General features: G+C 38.5%; 1 protein-coding gene across 15 annotated transcripts in view; it reads left to right on the top strand.

Moving 5' to 3' along the window:
• Window positions 1–18,207, top strand: part of CAMK2D (calcium/calmodulin dependent protein kinase II delta) — a 193,153-nt gene that overhangs the window by 97,879 nt on the left and 77,067 nt on the right. For all 15 annotated transcript variants that reach the window (XM_073001780.2, XM_078376619.1, XM_078376616.1 and 12 more), the window contains one exon: window positions 16,097–16,151. In XM_073001780.2, the coding sequence (XP_072857881.1) occupies window positions 16,097–16,151 (55 nt within the window). The remainder of the gene's footprint in view (window positions 1–16,096; window positions 16,152–18,207) is intronic.

Below are 18,207 nucleotides of genomic sequence, written 5' to 3'. Positions count from 1 at the left end.
ATGTGCACATACGGAAATGAATGCCTTGGAGCCTCACACTGAACTTAAGGTGCCATTGAGTAAAGTAAATGTGCAATCTCTTGTTCCTGATTCAAATGAGAATAGCAGAGAATATCCTAAAGGCATATCTGAAAAGACAGGAACAAATGTCACAAAACAGTAATAGCTTCTTTCATTGAGAGGTGACCTCTACTATCCATTGTACTTCAAAATGCAGATGACATTTAGTTACCAGCTTCTTGAGTAACCTTCCTCTCTTTAGCTATTACCCCTCTAGCAATGAATTAGGTTCCCTAAGCTGTGCAACCCAGTTCTACCTGTAAAGGAACATACAGGCTATTTGCTGCCCTGATTTTAAAAAATGTGGAAGTCAACTAAAGCTAGATGTGTTTCTACTGATCTACTTCCCTCCCTGCTTTTGTCATATTCATGAATGGTTTTTCATCTTGTGTTCCTCAGCCTTTGTTTTGGTCTACTTGTCTCTGGAGGCTCCATGCAGAAATAAGTCAACTGTGAAAGCTGACATAGTTTTTTCGCAGTGCATTACTGATGTTACGGTATGCTTTGCGCAGGTGTCTTGCGCCTTAGATTTTGAAGTGGTAGATGTGGTAGTGAATCTGTCCTTGTTAGCATGTGAAGCAATGTGAAAATCTGGATTGAATAGTCTTACCCATCACAGAGATAGGAAAATTTACCTTTTCCCTGTCTATAGTTTTCAGAATACTGCAACCGGTGTATTGCTTTGTAGATATATGCCAGTTTTTTCACCCCATCACTGACACGGTATGGTATAAAACCATCTTGGGCCCTTCGCCCAAAGAAAGGTGGGATGTAAATAAAATAAAATATAACAAAACAAAGTAGCAGATCATTCACATATGCTCATATGTATGATTTTATATTACTTTGTTTATTTTGTGAAGGGGAACTCATGGTGACCTCAGCTTCTGTCTCAACATTTTTCCCTTGATGATACTTGATGATGTTGACATGAGTACAAAGTAGGATATGATTGTCAGGAAAAGAGCTAGATGAACCCAGATGAACCCAATTATTTGTCATGTTTTTTTCTTGTTTCCCTTTAAATAAATGATTCTTCCCACATCTATACTATACCAGAAGTTCCTTTTGAAACAGCATTCAGTTTCAGAATTCCAAATCTCCTTTTTAAAAAAAAAAAAAAATAGAACTATGTAATTCTTTGTAGCTTTGGCTATGCTTTTCTCATGTAAGTCACTGAATACTGGGAATGAACTCTGTACCTAGAGCTGAAATCTGGATGAGTCTTCCTCTTAGTACCTAAGCACGATTGATGGCCTAGTGTTGCTGCATGTGATTTGCAACCATCATGTTGCATTGTGGGGGGTACGTCACACATTAAAGCCACATTTTTCTGCCTTTCCCATGGTCCTACTTACAACAGTGAACTGTCACATTTATATATGCTCTTGCTGGTAACTGCATGAGCAGATGAAGGTTAGAATATGCCAACAAATGCCAAACTACGAAGTGGATCCCTTACAAACTATTAGGAGAGTGTAGTTTGATATCTGAAGGTTGCAGTGCTAAAGAACATGTGCTACAAATTAATTTTTTAACTCAGTGGGGTATATTTCTGAGAAGATATATTATCCAGGAATCTTGAACTAAGTATACATGTATTAGTCAAAGCACCTACAGAGGTCACAAACAAGGCATTATGTTTTTCTGTATGAGTGTGTGGTAGAGGTATTATTTCTCAGGACCATGCAGATTTGCCTTTAAATTTCTTAATACAGTATATTTCATTTACTCTATTACCTTGTGCTTCTAATGCTCTGCTGGCAAAAAACTGCGCTGAGTTTATTCAGCTTATATTTCTGAAGCAGAAGGTTCCGAATCCTGCTTCCTGATCCACTTGTAGGATGGGGTGAGGAAGTAGTGTCCAAAAATCAACTAAACATTTGTGTCCTACATATTTAAACTGAGCCCCATGGTGTGGTGATTTAACTGCAGTACTGCAGTCAAGCCTCTGCTCGTGACCTCAGTTCAATTCTGAAGGGTTTAGGTAGCTGCCTCAAAGTCGATCCAGCCTTCAGAGGTCAGTATAATTAGTGCCCAGCAACTTGTGTTTTTTTTTTTTTTTTTTTTGTATAATTATGTTCTAAACTGCCCAGAGAGTGCTCTAGCACTATGGGACAATATATAAGTCGAAACAACAACAACAACAGATTAGCTGATGGAAGGGCAATGCATTCTAGCTTGTCTTGATTTCCTATGCATGGTATATGGTATATAATTATTATTCCTTTGGAAGGAACCTGGTCAGCTCATGCATTACTGGCCGGCTCACAATAAAACATAGTGAATGTTTTCTAGCCTTTTCACATTTTCCATATTATGCTTGCTATGGACATCCGAGAGGCAGTGGACTCTAGAATATACCATGTTTTTTAATTTCCCCTTTTTTTTACATCAGAAAACTGCTGGCAGGCTTGGCAAAGGTCATTTTGATAGAGCCTAGTCTTAAAACTTCTAGAGATTGCTAGCATTTGCTTATGTTTATTTGTTACATCAAACAACCATATACTGTAGATAGATGAGAGAGACAGTTACTGTATTTGTGAGGGAATAAAGCAATACCTGGTTTGTGGTAAATGATAAAGAGAAAAGTTTTATTAAGTTATAATATATCTTTATCCACAGTCTGGGTTGAATTCTGCATACAGCCACTTACAATAGATTACAATAACATAAACATACCCCAGCTATTTACTTGTAGTTCTTAAAGCATGGTTGGGGCCAGATTGAACTCCCTTTCAAATTTGCAGCAGGGAGGATGAAAGTAAAATCCCTGCATCTTATTTTTCTTTTCTCAATGGATGGAGCCAAACTAAACTTCTCCTTGCCACAAGATCCTTTATTGGAGGCAATGACCCAGTCTCAGTGACCCATGGTCACCTGGCTGAGGCCAGATAGAGTTTCCTTTCTGCTTTGCTTTCATGAAATAGAATAGTCTCCAGGGAATTCTTGGGGCAAGATGGCATTTTTATCGCAAAAGGATACCTTTTCCTTATAGAAGGGGCTTGATCCTAGCTTTTCAAGTCATAGGCTCATAAGGAGAAGAACTGGAAAGATGACTGTGTGAGACCTGAAATAACCTCTAACAATTAGAGCCAATGGTACTAAGCCAGATGAGTCAGTGATTCGAGTTGGTACATCAGCTTCATGTGTTCAGCTGACGTACTGATTGGCGTATTGGACTAGGATCAGAGAAAAGGAAGTTTAGATCCTCACTCAGTTGTGAGTCTTACTCATCCTATGCTATTCAGTTGTAGCCCATCTGCTTCCTTCTTTCTTAACATAATTGACTTCAAAATGTTGTTTGTGAGAGAAAAAATACTAATGAAGCAGTCAGTATAAATAATCAAAAATCTTGTCCTGAACTACTGGGAGAAGGAACAGGAAAACTCAAATTCTGAAAATAGATACAGGTTTTACATATTCAAAAAGCCAGTTTAGTATAGCGAATACATTTTTGGACTAGGACTCAGGAGACCTGGGATCAAATCTCCACCTGTGCATGGAAAGCCACTCTGGGGAAAACTATCCCTTAAATCTCTCCCATACCATGGAAATCCCACTAGGGCCACCATTAGTCAGAATTCACTTGATGGAACATCACATGCTCACCATATTATTCAAAGAATGTGGCCTATCATAATTAAATATTGTTACTAATATAAATAAACCAACGAGTTTCCGAGCCAATGGATACCATAAAGGGATAAGCATGCTTAAGTACTGTTAATTTCAGTATGAATTAAAACATCTATAGAATATTCTATATTGCACAACTTGCATTAGTATTAATTGTGTATGTTGCAAAGAAATATAACTGGTACAAAGTACAGTACGTCACACTATGTTTTTCTCAGAAATTGAATCATTTAATTGCTTATTTTGCTGTTCTTCAGAATCATGCTTTAGTTAAGAAATTTTGGTTTGAGCTCAATATCCAACCAGCTTCCTAATACCTTTGATTTGAATCCTGTCTGTATAATACTCTGTAGGCACAGTGTTCCACATGGTATCTGGCTTGTAGCTGCAAAAGACAGATGTTCCCTTATTTAATGCAACAGAGTGTCTGCCTGCACAGGGTGGTAGTGAAAATCCCTTTGCACAAATGCTGTGAAAACACACCCAGTCATGCAGTCGGCTGTTGTGTGTGCAGTCAAAAGAAAGTGGATACTACCCTTTAGTTGCAATTATGCTTTTAGCTCATTCCTATATTTCTTCCTTTGAAACTGATGCAATTTCAAAGTGTTTGACCTCAGCTACAACATACCATAACACTACATATAATCCATAGCATTGTGTCATGTGTCATCAAGTTGGAGCCAATTTATAGCAACCCTAATAGGGCTTTCAAAGTCAATGAAATATTCTGGTGGTTTTAGCAGTTCCACACCACCACAACCCAGTGGGTTTCCATGGACAAGCAGAGATTCAAACCCAGGTTTTGTGGGTTCTAGTCCATCACTCAGTCTGCTACATCACACTGGATATCAATCCATAGTATAAGCAGAAATAAATTGAGGATGTAGTAAAGGAGATAAATGTTATTATGACCTTACAAGTAGTTGCTTAATTTGTATCGACAGGGCATATCTTTGAGGAAATAGCTCAAAGATGTTTGGCAAGTAACCAGATTTCTTTTTGTGTGTGAGAACTTTTTCAAGTTAGACATAGACTTGCTGTCTCTCAGAATTATGCCAATTTGTGACTGAAACGTGTTCATTAGTAGGATGAATACTGTTTACTTTCTGTGTGTGCTGAAAAGAAAAATAATGCAGTGATGGTCATATTGACTCATCTGTGTGATCAATGGAATTCATTAAGCTGACAGTGGTTTGGAGGTACGAGCTCAAAGTGAAACTTCAGGACTGTCAGCCTTACACGTCTTTAAATTGTTGAAAACTCTTTATGCCTGGCGTCAGTTGAATTAATTTTTGGAAGCAGTTGCTTTATCTGAGTTAGTGAACCTTTTCCATTTCTGCCCTTGTCCTGTGGAAACTAGCTGCATGGTGTTGATAACCCAATATAGCAAAAACTCTTTGCTTCCTTTTGTCTCAGAGAAATAGTCCTCATCTTCTGCGCATGTTCTTTGAAGTGTCACTTCTTAAAGCACTCTGTTGCATACGCCTTCTCCACCACTGTCTCTTTGGCTGAAGGGCAATTATCAGCTTATTTCTGCAAAAGGAGGATTGCTGAAGGGCAGAAGAGCTAATTGTTGTTGTTGTTTAGTCGTTTAGTTGTGTCTGACTCTTCGTGACCCCATGGACCAGAGCACACCAGGTTCTCCTGTCTTTCACTGCCTCCCGGAGTTGGGTCAAATTCATTTTGGTCACTTTGATGGCACTGTCCAACCATCTTGTCCTCTGTCATCCCCTTCTCCTCTTACCTTCACACTTTCCTAACATTAGGGTCTTTTCCAGGGAGTCTTCTCTTCTCGTGAGAGAAGAGCTAATATACAGGTTTAAATTTTAGAGGTACGTTTTTTGCTTGGAGGGATACTGCCTGTACCAGAAGGCAGGCAGGCTCTGCCCCACTATTGCTTTAGAGTAAGGCAACTGCCTTAGATGGGAGGTTTTGGTAAGCAGTGGTCTCCTGTGGTTTTCCTTCTGAGTTCTCCCATTGTTCCCCTTTGTTCAAGATTAGAACTGTGTGTTCCACATGACGTGACACCAGCCCCTGAAACTATCGTCCTATCTCAGGTGTGGCGGAGGATACCACCCAAAAGGAATACAAACAGTGGACTTAGCTGCCTTGTTGAAACAACTTCCTTGTATCAACATATCCACTGGCTATTTCTACTCCTTTTCTCCTTAAGAAGGACCCAAAATGGCTTACATCATTCAAAGAGAATATTTAAAGCTAATGACAATACATACATGGATACTAAAAAGAATCAAACATGTACAACAGTAAAGGGATCTGTTTCTAAGCAGTTAGAAACCTTAAAAACCCTCTATAGATCATGCTGTCTGAAGGGTAATGTCGCCTATAGAGCTACCACATGTCATAGAACTTAGTTGATTGTGGCACCTCTCTCTTTTAGAGCTTTTTTATGTGAGAGATCCAGCAAGAATTTGTGGCTGTTATAGCAATGATGTGTAATTTGCAACTTTCTTGGTGCTGTTTGTCTGTAACTCATGTCATCCCTGTGGTGACAAAGGCTGATGGGTTTGGAACAGAATTTCAGTATGGGAAATTAGTAAATGGGCCTGGTTTTGTCCAGATTTTAAGCTTAGGTACACAGCACCCAGCTGGCCTGGCTCCCATATTTCTGTTCAAGAATCGTAAGTCACATTCCCTTACAGAAGAAGAGCCAATTGTTTTGCAAGAAGTTAGACTTTCAGTGTGATTTAGCCAATGAATGAAGTTATCCTGAGTTAACAGAATTGTTTTTGTTTAGTCGTTAAGTCGTGTCCAACTCTTCGTGACCCCATGGAACAGAGCACGCCAGGTCATCCTGTCTTCTACTGCCTCCCGGAGTTGGGTCAAATTCATGTTGGTAGCTTCATTCCAACCATCTTGTCCTCTGTCATCCCCTTCTCCTATTGCCTTTGCACTTTTCCAACATCAGGATATTTTCCAGGGAGTCTTCTCTTCTCATGAGATTGCCAAAGTATTGGAGCCTCAGTTTCAAGGATCTGTCCTTCCAGTGAGCATTCAGGTTGATTTCCTTCAGAATGGATAGGTTTGTTCTTCATGCAGTCCAGGGGACCCTCAAGAATCTCCTGCAGCACCACAATTCAAAAGCATCAATTCTAGAGATGGGGACGAACCAGCAAAATGGTGGTTTATCTTGGTTTGTGGTTTGTCAAAATTGATGAACCACAAATTTACTAATGTTTTACTGATGAACCACAAGGGCTTCTTCTTTTCTTTTCTCTTTTTTGTCATCAGCAAAGATGGTGAAAAGTGATAGTTACCACATAAGAATATTTCCAGACATCTTTCTGCCTGATGGAATATAATTGTTTCTTATTTATGTGTACCAGCAATGTACATGGTTGAATGACTTGGTGACTTCTCCCTATTTTATTCTGAAAACAACCCTATAAGGTAGGCTTTGCTGATAAGTAGTGTTCAGCCGAAGGACACCACATAAGCTTTCTAACTAAATGGTAATTTAAACTTGAATCTCTCTGTTCCAAGCCCAGCACTCTAATTATCACGCTATATTCTCAGATCGTGATGGTAAGACTAAAACACATTGGTGGAAAAGCAATGCAAAAAATTAGTGTCTCTAAATTGCATAATACTGTATTCAGATTTGCACAGTGTACAAATAAGGCTTAATGTATAAGGCTTAATGTATGTAATAAGGCTTAATGTATATAATATGAGAATTAGGCTGTTCAGATTTGGAAAACTGGAATATGGCAGCCCAGAGTTGGAGCCCAATAAAGTCTTGGGAACCTGACATTCTTCATCTTATGTTTGATGTTCTTAGAGTGGCTGTCTCTGGCTTAAACTTAATATAAACAGATATGTAGGTAAAACAAACAAAGAGTCTGTCTACTTAGATAAAAAAAAATAACAAAAAAATCACAAGGGTTTATTCAGTGACATTCTCATGAGGAAATGAGAAATGCAAATTTGAATTCCAAATGAGCCAAACCTCTATCAGGATTACTGTTTCCTTTGTGCAGCATAGATCAGACAGTGAAATGAAGTTATAGTTAGATCAGACAGTGGTTTTACTTTATAGACATTTCTGCCTAGACATCGAAGACATCTAAGAATTCCTTGCTGCACACAAACAAGTGTTCAACCAACGGGAGGCTCATTCTGTTTTGGTACGTTCCTTGTGCAGAAATACTTCATCTGGCGGAAAACACTGAACTATCAGTTTTATTTAACAGCTATGTTTTCTTTAATTCTTTGGGAACCCTTTCATTTTTATGACATATTTGGTATGGAACTAATCTGTGAAAGTGGTATTAATTCTGTATGAGCCATATGTTGATGTTGAGGACACGGCATTTTGGAGATCACTCATTCATAGACCCTCCTTAAGTCAGAGGCAACTTAATGGCACACAACAACAACAACAACAACAACAACAACAACAACAACAACAACAACAACAACAACAACAACAACAAATGATTCATATTTCCTAACCTAGGCTTTGTGTGTCTCATTGTTGTGATGTGATGAAAGTATCGCTCAAAGTTATACCCTCCCCTTTGTGTACAGAGGCGAATATAGGGTCAGTAATATACTCTGGAGAATACCTGTCCCTTGGTGAGCTGAAACATCCTGATTGAGATGAGCTAGAACACCTAGTTGCAGAGCCAGGGACTGAGAGTCTAATTCCCCATTGTGACTTGTCAGGGAAGACCCAGTGTGTGCAGTCTCGGGCAAGCCACGTGGCCCCAGAGCACCCCTACAATGGATTTTTGAGTGGTCAGCATCCTGTTATTATCCTTCAGTGAACTATATTCCTTTGTTGCATCTAATTCTATAATGCTTGGATGCCTAGTGCACATCCTGGAACTTTCCATGCATATCTGTCTCCTTCGGAACAAAACAGGTATCTGTGAGTGTTGAAAGCAATGCAATACCTAAGTGTTGGAAAGGAAGAACATGGTTCCATTTCTCATGTCTGTATTAAATGGCAAAGATTATGTCACTCTTGGCCTTATCTCTTTCACAAGGTTATTGAAAGATAATACAGTGGTGCCTCGCAAGACGATGTTAATTCGTTCCGCAAAAATTGCTATCTTACGAAAACATCGTCTTGTGGAACGAAAAAGCCCATTGAAATGCATTGAAACCAGTTCAATGCATTTCAGTGGACTGAAAACTCACTGTCCAGTGAAGATCCTCCATAGGGGCGGCCATTTTTGCTGCCTGTAAAGCAGGGAATCCATCCCTAAGCACAGTGGGGAGCCATTTTAATTACCCGATGGCCATTTTAAAACCACCAATCAGCTGTTAAAAAAACATCGTTTTGCAAAGAATCGGTTCCCGAAGCAGGGAATCGATCATTGCAAATGAAAAACCCTGTTTAGACCATCGTTTTGCAATTGCAAAAGCGATCGCAAAAACGTCGTCATGAAGCAGTTTCATCATTTAATGAGGCAATCGTTAAGCGAGGCACCACTGTATGGGGTTATTGATCTTACCTTCTTGAAGAAATAACAGAGATACCAAAAAAAGCAAAAAAAAGCAAAACCCTCTTTTGAAAATATTGCTGTCTCTAAATTGTATATGTAACTAGAATTTTTTTAGTGAAGATAACCTATCATGCTCATTAGTGTCCTTAAATGCCTCATAGATGTTAATACACTGATTTAAAACAAGGCACCCATCCCAATCTTTTAAATGGTTATCAGACCTTTCTGATGTAGTCTACATTTAGAAACCTTGGGCCTCCAGATGTTGTTGAATTTGAACTCCCATGTGCCCCTCCCTACATGCCAAATGATGAGGGATGGCAGAAGTTATAGGTTGTCAACATCTGGTAGGATCTGTAGGATACCTAACTGCTATAGATTCTGGACTAGTAGATCATGGGTGGAGTCTATTGCACATATACTGATGAATTGTGCCATAATCTTGATGCTGCAGGCTATTTATTTTTGAGACTGAAGGTAGACTCTCCTACTCATGAGAAAATTTAGTGTTCTCTTGAGTGTGTGTTATTTTAGAAGTCAGTCTTTTCATCTGTTAAGAAGGTAATTGTGTATCAGAGTGCTCTTTTTTCCCACAGGTATAGTTTATTGTATTGAAAGCAAACAACATGCTCAAGATGCCATTTAAAACTAGAACACCAAGTGGGTTGTTATTGTGAGGCAGCCAATTTTCCTGCAGATTTTGAACCACTTAACTTTTTGGCTTATACCCAGGGAAATCAATTATGCCCTGCTGAGAACATATTCTAGAGTATAATTTTTCTTGATGGAGGTATACAGAGTTGGGGAAAAATATTTTTAGTGGGCTGAGTAATTTCCCAGAATATTTATTATGTTACTATTTTACAGCCTTTAGTCACTTCTGAAAAGTGTATGTGAGGAAAAGAGACTTTTTGATATGCTGTCAGCTTATAGGAATTCAGATTCAGAAGGAATGGAAACCATGTCATGATTTTATTGATGGTCCCAATTATTTTTTTGTTTTGGTTTTTCATATATAAAGACAGATTTTACTTTCTTGGGCTCCATGATCACTGCAGATGGAGACAGCAGCCACAAAATTAAAAGACGCCTGCTTCTTGGGAGGAAAGTGATGACAAACCTTGACAGCATCTTAAATAGCAGAGACATCACCTTGCCAACAAAAGTCCGAATAGTCAAAGCTATGGTTCTTCCTGTAGTGATGTATGGAAGTGAGAGCTGGACCATAAAGAAAGCTGACCGCGAAAGAATTGATGCCTTTGAATTGTGGTGTTGGAGGAAGCTCTTGAAAGTCCCCTGGACTGCAAGGAGAACAAACCTATCAATTCTAAAGGAAATCAAACCTGAGTGTTCACTGGAAGGACAGATCCTGAAGCTGAGGCTCCAGTACTTTGGCCATCTGATGAGAAGAGAAGCCTCCTTGGAAAAGACCTTGATGTTAGGAAAGTGTGACGGCAAGAGGAGAAGGGGACGACACAGGATGAGATGGTTGGATAGTGTCATCGGAGCTACCAACATGAATTTGACACAACTCCGGGAGGCAGTGGAAGATAGGAGGGCCTGGTGTGCTCTGGTCCATGGGGTCACGAAGAGTCGGACATGACTAAACGACTAACCAACAACAACAACATATAAAAGCTTTCCTTCGGTATATAATTGCCCTGATCCTCTACTTTGTAACTGAATCTTCCTACTGTTTTCTTCTCCTTCTGCCAATTAGCATTTCTTTTGGAATGCTGGGGGTGCAAAAAGTAAACTGTAGGGCGAAAAAGTTGGCAGGCTCTTACTGTGAAATATTCTGTTTTATTTCTTTCAGACCAAGACAAATGGAATAGCATTTTTAATATTTAAATTTCAAAGCTTAATAACATGTAAAAACACAATGTTTTGGAACAGATTGTACTTAGTACATAATATTATGTTGAAGGAGGGAGCTCTGAAAATAGCTTCAGTTAGACCAAAAAAGAAAAAAGAAAACTGATCGGCTGTTTTATTTTTCATTTCTACATATTGTTGTTAAACTCTGGATGTTGTTGTTTAGTAGTTAAGTCATGTCTGACTCTTTGTGACCCCATGGATCAAAGCATGCCAGGCCCTCCTGTCTTACACTGCCTCCTGGAGTTGGGTCAAATTCATGTGGGTAATTTCGATGACACTGTCCAATCATCTCGTCCTCTGTCGTCCCCTTCTCCTCTTGTCTTCACACTTTCCCAACATCAGGGTCTTTTCCAGGGAGTCTTCTCTTCTCATGAGATGGCCAAAGTATTGAAGCCTCAGCTTCAGGATCTGTCTTTCCAGTGAGCACTCAGGGTTGATTTCCTTCAAAATGGATAGGTTTGTTCTCCTTGCAGTCCAGGGGACCCTCAAGAGCCTCCTCCAGCACAACAATTCAAAAGCATCAGTTCTTCGGCAGTCAGCCTTCTTTATGGTCTAGCTCTCACTTCCATACATCACTACTGGAAAAACCATAGCTTTGACTATGCGGACATTTGTCGGCAAGGTGATGTCTCTGCTATTTAAGATGCTGTCTAGGTTTGTCATCACTTTCCTCCCAAGAAGCAGGCATCTTTTAATTTCGTGGCTGCTGTCACCATCTGCAGTGATCGTGGCGCCCAAGAAAGTAAAATCTGTCACTGCCTTCATATCTTCCCCTTCTATTTGCCAGGAGGTGATGGAACCAGTGGCCATGATCTTAGTTTTTTTGATGTTGAGTTTCAGATCATTTTTTGCACTTTCCTCTTTCACCTCAAGGTTCTTTAATTCCTCCTCACTTTCTGCCATCAGAGTGATATCATCTGCATATCTGAGGTCATTGATATTTCTTCCGGCAATCTTAATTCCGGTTTGGTATTCATCCAGACCAGCCTTTTGCATTATGTATTCTGCATATGTTAAATAAACAGGGAGACAAAATACAACCTTGTTGTACTCCTTTCCCAATTTTGAACCAATCAGTTGTTCCATATCCAGTTCTAACTGTTGCTTCCTGTCCCACATATAGTTTTCTCAGGAGATAGATAAGGTGGTCAGGCACTCCCATTTATTTAAGGACTTGCCATAGTTTGTTGTGGTCCACACAGTCAAAGGCTTTTGTGTAGTCAATGAAGCAGAAGTAGATTTTTTTTTCTGGAACTCTCTGGCTTTCTCCATAATCCAGCGCATGTTAGCAATTTTGTCTCTAGTTCCTCTACCCCTTCGGAATCCAGCTTGTACTTCTGTGAGTTCTCGGTCCACATACTGCTGAAGCCTGTCTTGGAGGATTTTGAGCATAACCTTGCCAGCATGTGATATGAGTGCAATTGTACAGTAAAACTCTGGATACACCGACCCAGTTTGGGAACTCCTGGTCTTTATGATCTTCTCTGCTAGACTAAGTCCTAGGAAGAAGTTATTGTTACTGTCAAGTTAGAACCTATTTATAATGACCCTAACAAGTTTTTCAAGACAATTGAGATATTTAAGGATTGGTTTTACCACTTCCACTCCTCCAGTCAGTTTCCATGGCTGGGTAGGAATTCGAACTCTGTTCTCTATAGTCTTTATTTGTCACTCTGTTCACTACATCATTTTGGGAACCCACAGGGTGATAAGCTAATCTAAATAATTCATACAGCAGTCTATGACTTTTTTTAAAAATTGGGATCATCATGCACAAACTGTTTAGACTCTGTTTAGAAAACTGGTTTTGAAAAGATTATATGAACACATATCATAACATATCCTTATTTCATAATTATATCCTCGAACTGTAGCACATTCTAAATTTAAACCATTACATTGTGGGTCTTTAAAAAAAAACCCTAAAGACATGTTAACCATAAATATAATTTTGTGTCATAATTGTATGTTTTTATCTATGCATTTGGAAGCCGCCTAGAGTGGTTGTAAGACCAGGTGGACAGGGTATAAATAAATAAACAAACAAACAAACAAACAAACAAACAAACAAACAAACAAACAAACAAATAAATAAATAAATAAATAAATAAATAAATAAATAAATAAATAGTATTACATCTTAAATGTCTGATTTAAATAAATAACACATTTTTTAAAAAAAAACATTGTTATCTGCTCTGGTACATGCTGATTTCAGGCTATTTACTTCAATGACATCATACTCTTAGATTTAATTATGGGTTTTTAAAACTTTTAGGTCATTTTGCTTGTGTGACTAGGGAATCTTTAAAGTTGTATCCACTGTTAGGCTAACTGGAAAACAAAAAAAAGCAGTGTTGCTTTGCTAACTGTTGACCAAGTAAGTGCTCACAGAGCAAGTAGCAGAAACAGTTTCTGCGAATGGTATCAAAGTATGTGATACTTGCATAAATGTGAAACTGGTTTCCCTGAGTGGAAGGAGCTATGGTGTAACACAGTCACATCATTGGTTGCAACTAGAGATGGGGCAACTCACCATTTTGGCGAGTCATCACGCTTCGTGAGTTGTCAAAAGTTGGGGTGGTGGCTGTGGGGGTTGGTGGCTGCCTATCTGCCACCAATCAGTTGATCAGTGGCTGGCAGGAAAAATTGTGGGGTTTTTTTTATTCTGAAGGAAGAATAAAAATGGGTAAATATTCGTCCCTTCGTATTTGTGGGAGTCTCTGCAACTCATGAATATGAAGGGATGCGTATTTAACTAATTGGTTATTTTCGTTGAAAAAGTCAATTTGTTTTTATATCCATCACCATCTCTAGTTGCAACCCAATTAACTCCTTGAAATATCCATATATCAAGGTGTCAAGAAAGTATAATGGTTGATAAGTCATTTTTGTTGTTGTTCAGAAACGGCAACTTCCTCAGCTGTGTTCTTCCTTTAGAAATATGTTCATCTAGTGCCTTCAGGGTAAAAGGTATTGCCACTTTATCAGAAGCAAGTTTTCTAAACGAAAAATGTGTAGACTTTTGTATGATAGGAGTTGACTGGGCATTTGATAGAGTAATTACTTATCTGCACTTTCAGATCGGATCTTGGTATCAGAAATAAGATCTGGGCTCAGTTCGTAGCTCAATCTTGAAAAGTAGAAAAGACCAGTCCTATAAATTTGCTTTTTACACAGTAGTTCTTCTAGTAACAAAAGCTACCTTTTACAGTACTTCTGATAGCTACCTAATATGAAGCAAACTATATTGAGTTTCGTATTCATTCCTTTCTTGATAGAACAAAGTGCTTTTGATGTATTCACAGTGAAGGCTGTGAAAGATAATATGCCTTTGTTTCTCTATCTCCTGAGTGTTTTCGTTGTTAAGGTAATGACTAAACAGCTTTTTCTTTTTGCTACTCGGCGTTTGTTGACACTTGAAACATGTTACAAGCAGATTCCCATTTAATGGAAATCAAAATCGTTTTCCTCCAACGGTGTCTGCCCGGCTACCCAGCATCCCTGACATTCTGTTGGAACTGCACTGTACCCTACAAAGATTTCTGTATTGAGAATGGGTTGGAAAAAATTAATACTGTTTGTGAGATACATTCAGTGTACTATTGCTGCTGTAAACATCTGGATGGTGTCTCTGTTGCTAACTGTAGATATAACCAGAGGAGCCTAGTCATTTAGCGGGGCACTCCCACCCTTCAGCTTATTCCCAACTACTCTCAGGCTGCCTCTAGGCCATATTCCTCAGGCACTAGTTGGGTTTTGAAGCCATTTAAAAAGTGTTAGGGAAAGATGGCCATTCAGCTCAGCTTGTATTCCCTGGCTGGGTGTGTGTGTGTCACAAAACAGAACACAGAGTGAATTTGTGGTATCCAATCTACAGCTGCCTCAACTGTAACTTTAAAACAACAACTCTAATGCTGCCTACATTTTCATGACTTACATCTAAGAAAGGCATGGCTGGCAAAATTGATCTTGCCAAGAACTATTGGACTTTACATCTAAGAGTAAGTTTCCTGGCAAAATCCATCTTGCCATGAACTTTCGGACTTAATATTCTTCACACTAATACAAGCCTGACAAGGTCATCTTGATCCATGAAAGCTTGTGTATTGTATGATGATTTTTAAAAAGTGGTCTATAAAGGTATTGCCTATTCTTGCGGTAATAAAACAGTAAAACATGATTGCTTTGGAAGCAGAGAGCCACAAGTATATATGCAAAATGGGACTCTCCAAATAATCAGACAATTAATTTTTTATAGTTCTGAATGGAAAGTTCCAGAGTAAGCACACAAGGAAGCATAAAATTAAAATGACTGCTGAAAAGCAACTACAAGGATAGTGCAGCTTTCTCTGATAATCCCAACAAAGGCCGAAAGTAGATTATGCCTGCAGGTGTCTTCCAGGCTGTGCAGGTTCTGTGGTGAGTGTAAAAGCTGTAACATGTTAATTCTTTTGGACGTGGACCAAACTTCTTTTTGTTAAAGGTCTCCTATACCAGAGGACTGGAATTGGTGATTACCGCCAGCTTCCAGATTGAGAACATTAATCTTGTGGAGAAGTTATGGAGTGAATGAGTGGAAAGGGATGAAGAAGTGTCTGAATGTAATTTCTCTCTCTCTCTCTCTCTCTCTCTCTCTCTCTCTCTCTCTCTCTCTCTCACACACACACACACACACACACACACACACACACACACAGAACAAGAGAGAGAGAGAAAGCATTTTTCAATTATGTGTGTTTTTGTGCATATATATGAATATAATATTTGCCCACACTCTCCCTACCACCTCTTTGCCTGCTCTACCTTTTGCCTCATCCATGGTAGGCACCATGTGCCACTGAGCATATAGCTCCAGTGTAGCAAGAAAAGCTACCGTTCTTTAGAGCATAGAATTAAAGAAAAAAGTAAAGTAAAAAAAAGTTCTAAAAAAACCAAGAAAACAAAAATGAGTTTAATGGAAGATAATTATTGAGAAAAGTCAAAATTAGCCTCTAGGAAAAAAAATAGATAAATGAATATATTTTTTCTTTTTCTTTTAACAGTGCGACTTCATGACAGCATATCAGAAGAAGGATTTCATTACTTAGTCTTTGATTTGTAAGTACACCTGCTATATATATGCCACACCAAGCCCATTATTAAAAGGATGAGATGTGGTGGGGAGGGGACACTACATGCATTTTGTGCACTTCAGGATTTGATAGATGAAAAGTGTGTGTAGTATGACAGTGACTGAATAAATTCTGTAAAGCTGCATTTTGAGATCCACCTCAGATGTCAATCTATGTGAGATCTCAGAAACTATTCTTATCCATCCATAGATTCACTGTCTGGCCGCCTTAGCCTCTGTTGTGTAACTGAAAATAGAAATCTAGTTAAACTTTCTCACATGGATTTTCTGCAAATGAAAGAGATTGTGCTCTATTCTGCATTATTTTTTTAAAAATAAGAATGGGCTATGCCTTGCTCTCTGCTGATATGTACCATATTTTCTGTGTGTAAGACTATACTTTTGTCTAAAATCTTTAGACTAAAAATTGAGGGTCGTCTTATACACGGAAGTAAGCTGAGGAGAGAACACAGACAAGTGGAGGGGAAAGCAGGGATCAAAGTGATCCTGCAGCGTTTTCATCCCTTTTCCCCTACACTTGCTAAGCTCCACTTAGATTTCTTAATTTTGGATTAGAAAAGTGGGAGGGCGTCTTATACATGGGGGCATCTTATACACGGAAAAATACAGTATATTAAAAGGGAAATTGTCTGATTTGAATACTGAAACACTGACAATCACATATAGTATCTGAAACTGGATACTAAATTCAGCAAAGCAGTTTGGTGGAATTGTCCTCTATGAGTCACTGTTAGGCATGGAGTTACAAAAATAGTATGTCAGAATGTCCATGGATATAAAGAAGGGATTATTCACTGTAGAAATACAGAAGCATCCCCTCAGCCAGCCCATTAATGAATAATTTTATTGTATTTTATTGTTTGTTGTTAATAGCTGCACTGAGAGGTATGTAAGCATCAAACAGGCTGGAACATTAAGTATCATAGAAAATAATTTAGTACTATAAATAATTTAACCTGACTATGACAGTTCAGTGAGAAAAGAGGCATGACGTTACAAAAATAGTTCTATGTGCTGTTACAATTCAGTGATATAAATTTGGAAAACAATGTAAGAATTCCAAGTAATGGTGAGAAAATAATACTAGAATGTGTCAGATTTTAAACTGTTATTTTTAAGAGTTACATAATAGCACAACAAACAGTTCACTGAAATGTCACAGGTCATTAAAGGGGTCACTAGATGTAAAACAAATATAGCCCTCATTGAATCATAAGGCTGTTGTTTTACTTAATATATTCAACCGTGAAAGCTATATATTTTTTTAAAAGAATTGGACTTCTGCTTGTAAAGCACCTTTCTTTTTCTAAAAACACATTGAGCAAAATGTAAATGTCATGATGAATGTGTGTTTTGAATTGCCTTAAAATCATCTCATTTCAACTGTCCAAGGACACTGTGTTTTGATATACCACAAATAACGGCCTGAAGCGACAGCAAATTATATCCCTGGCTCTAAAATCATCAACTTAGTAGAACAGACTTTTGCCTCTCTAAAGAATGCTGATGATTTATCGGATAGTTTATACAGGTTTGGGGGTAAGAATATTGTTTCTACAATGTAAAATGAAAGTGGAAAATTGGAGAAAAGGACATTACGAAAAGAAAGTGATGCACAGGGAAGAGGAAAATGATCAAACTCAAGCACTACTTCAAGTTATAATTGTTCAGTTATAAAAGACAACTACAGTGGTGCCTCACACAACGATGTTAATTGGTTCCAAAAAAATCAATGTGTGAAACATCGTTCTGTGAAACACCATTTCCCATAGGAATGAATTGAAAACCGGTTAATACGTTCCAATTGGAACGGATTGCCATCGCTGAGTGAAAATCCCCATAGGAAACATCGCTGTGTGAAACAATGTTTCCTTCATTGGAATGTATTGAAGCCGACTCAATACATTTCAATGTCTTTGCGAAGTCCTTTTTTGCTCCTGTAAAAGTGTCTTACAATGTTTGGAAGCAGTTTTAAATGATTGCAATGGTTAGCCCACCTCCTGAAACCTATGCAAACTGATT

Source organism: Pogona vitticeps, chromosome 5 (assembly GCF_051106095.1).
Source record: "Pogona vitticeps strain Pit_001003342236 chromosome 5, PviZW2.1, whole genome shotgun sequence".
In the NCBI taxonomy this organism is placed as follows: Eukaryota; Metazoa; Chordata; class Lepidosauria; order Squamata; family Agamidae; genus Pogona; species Pogona vitticeps.
The sequence above is the reverse complement of the archived record's forward strand: the minus strand, read 5'-3'. Positions and strand labels throughout refer to the sequence as shown.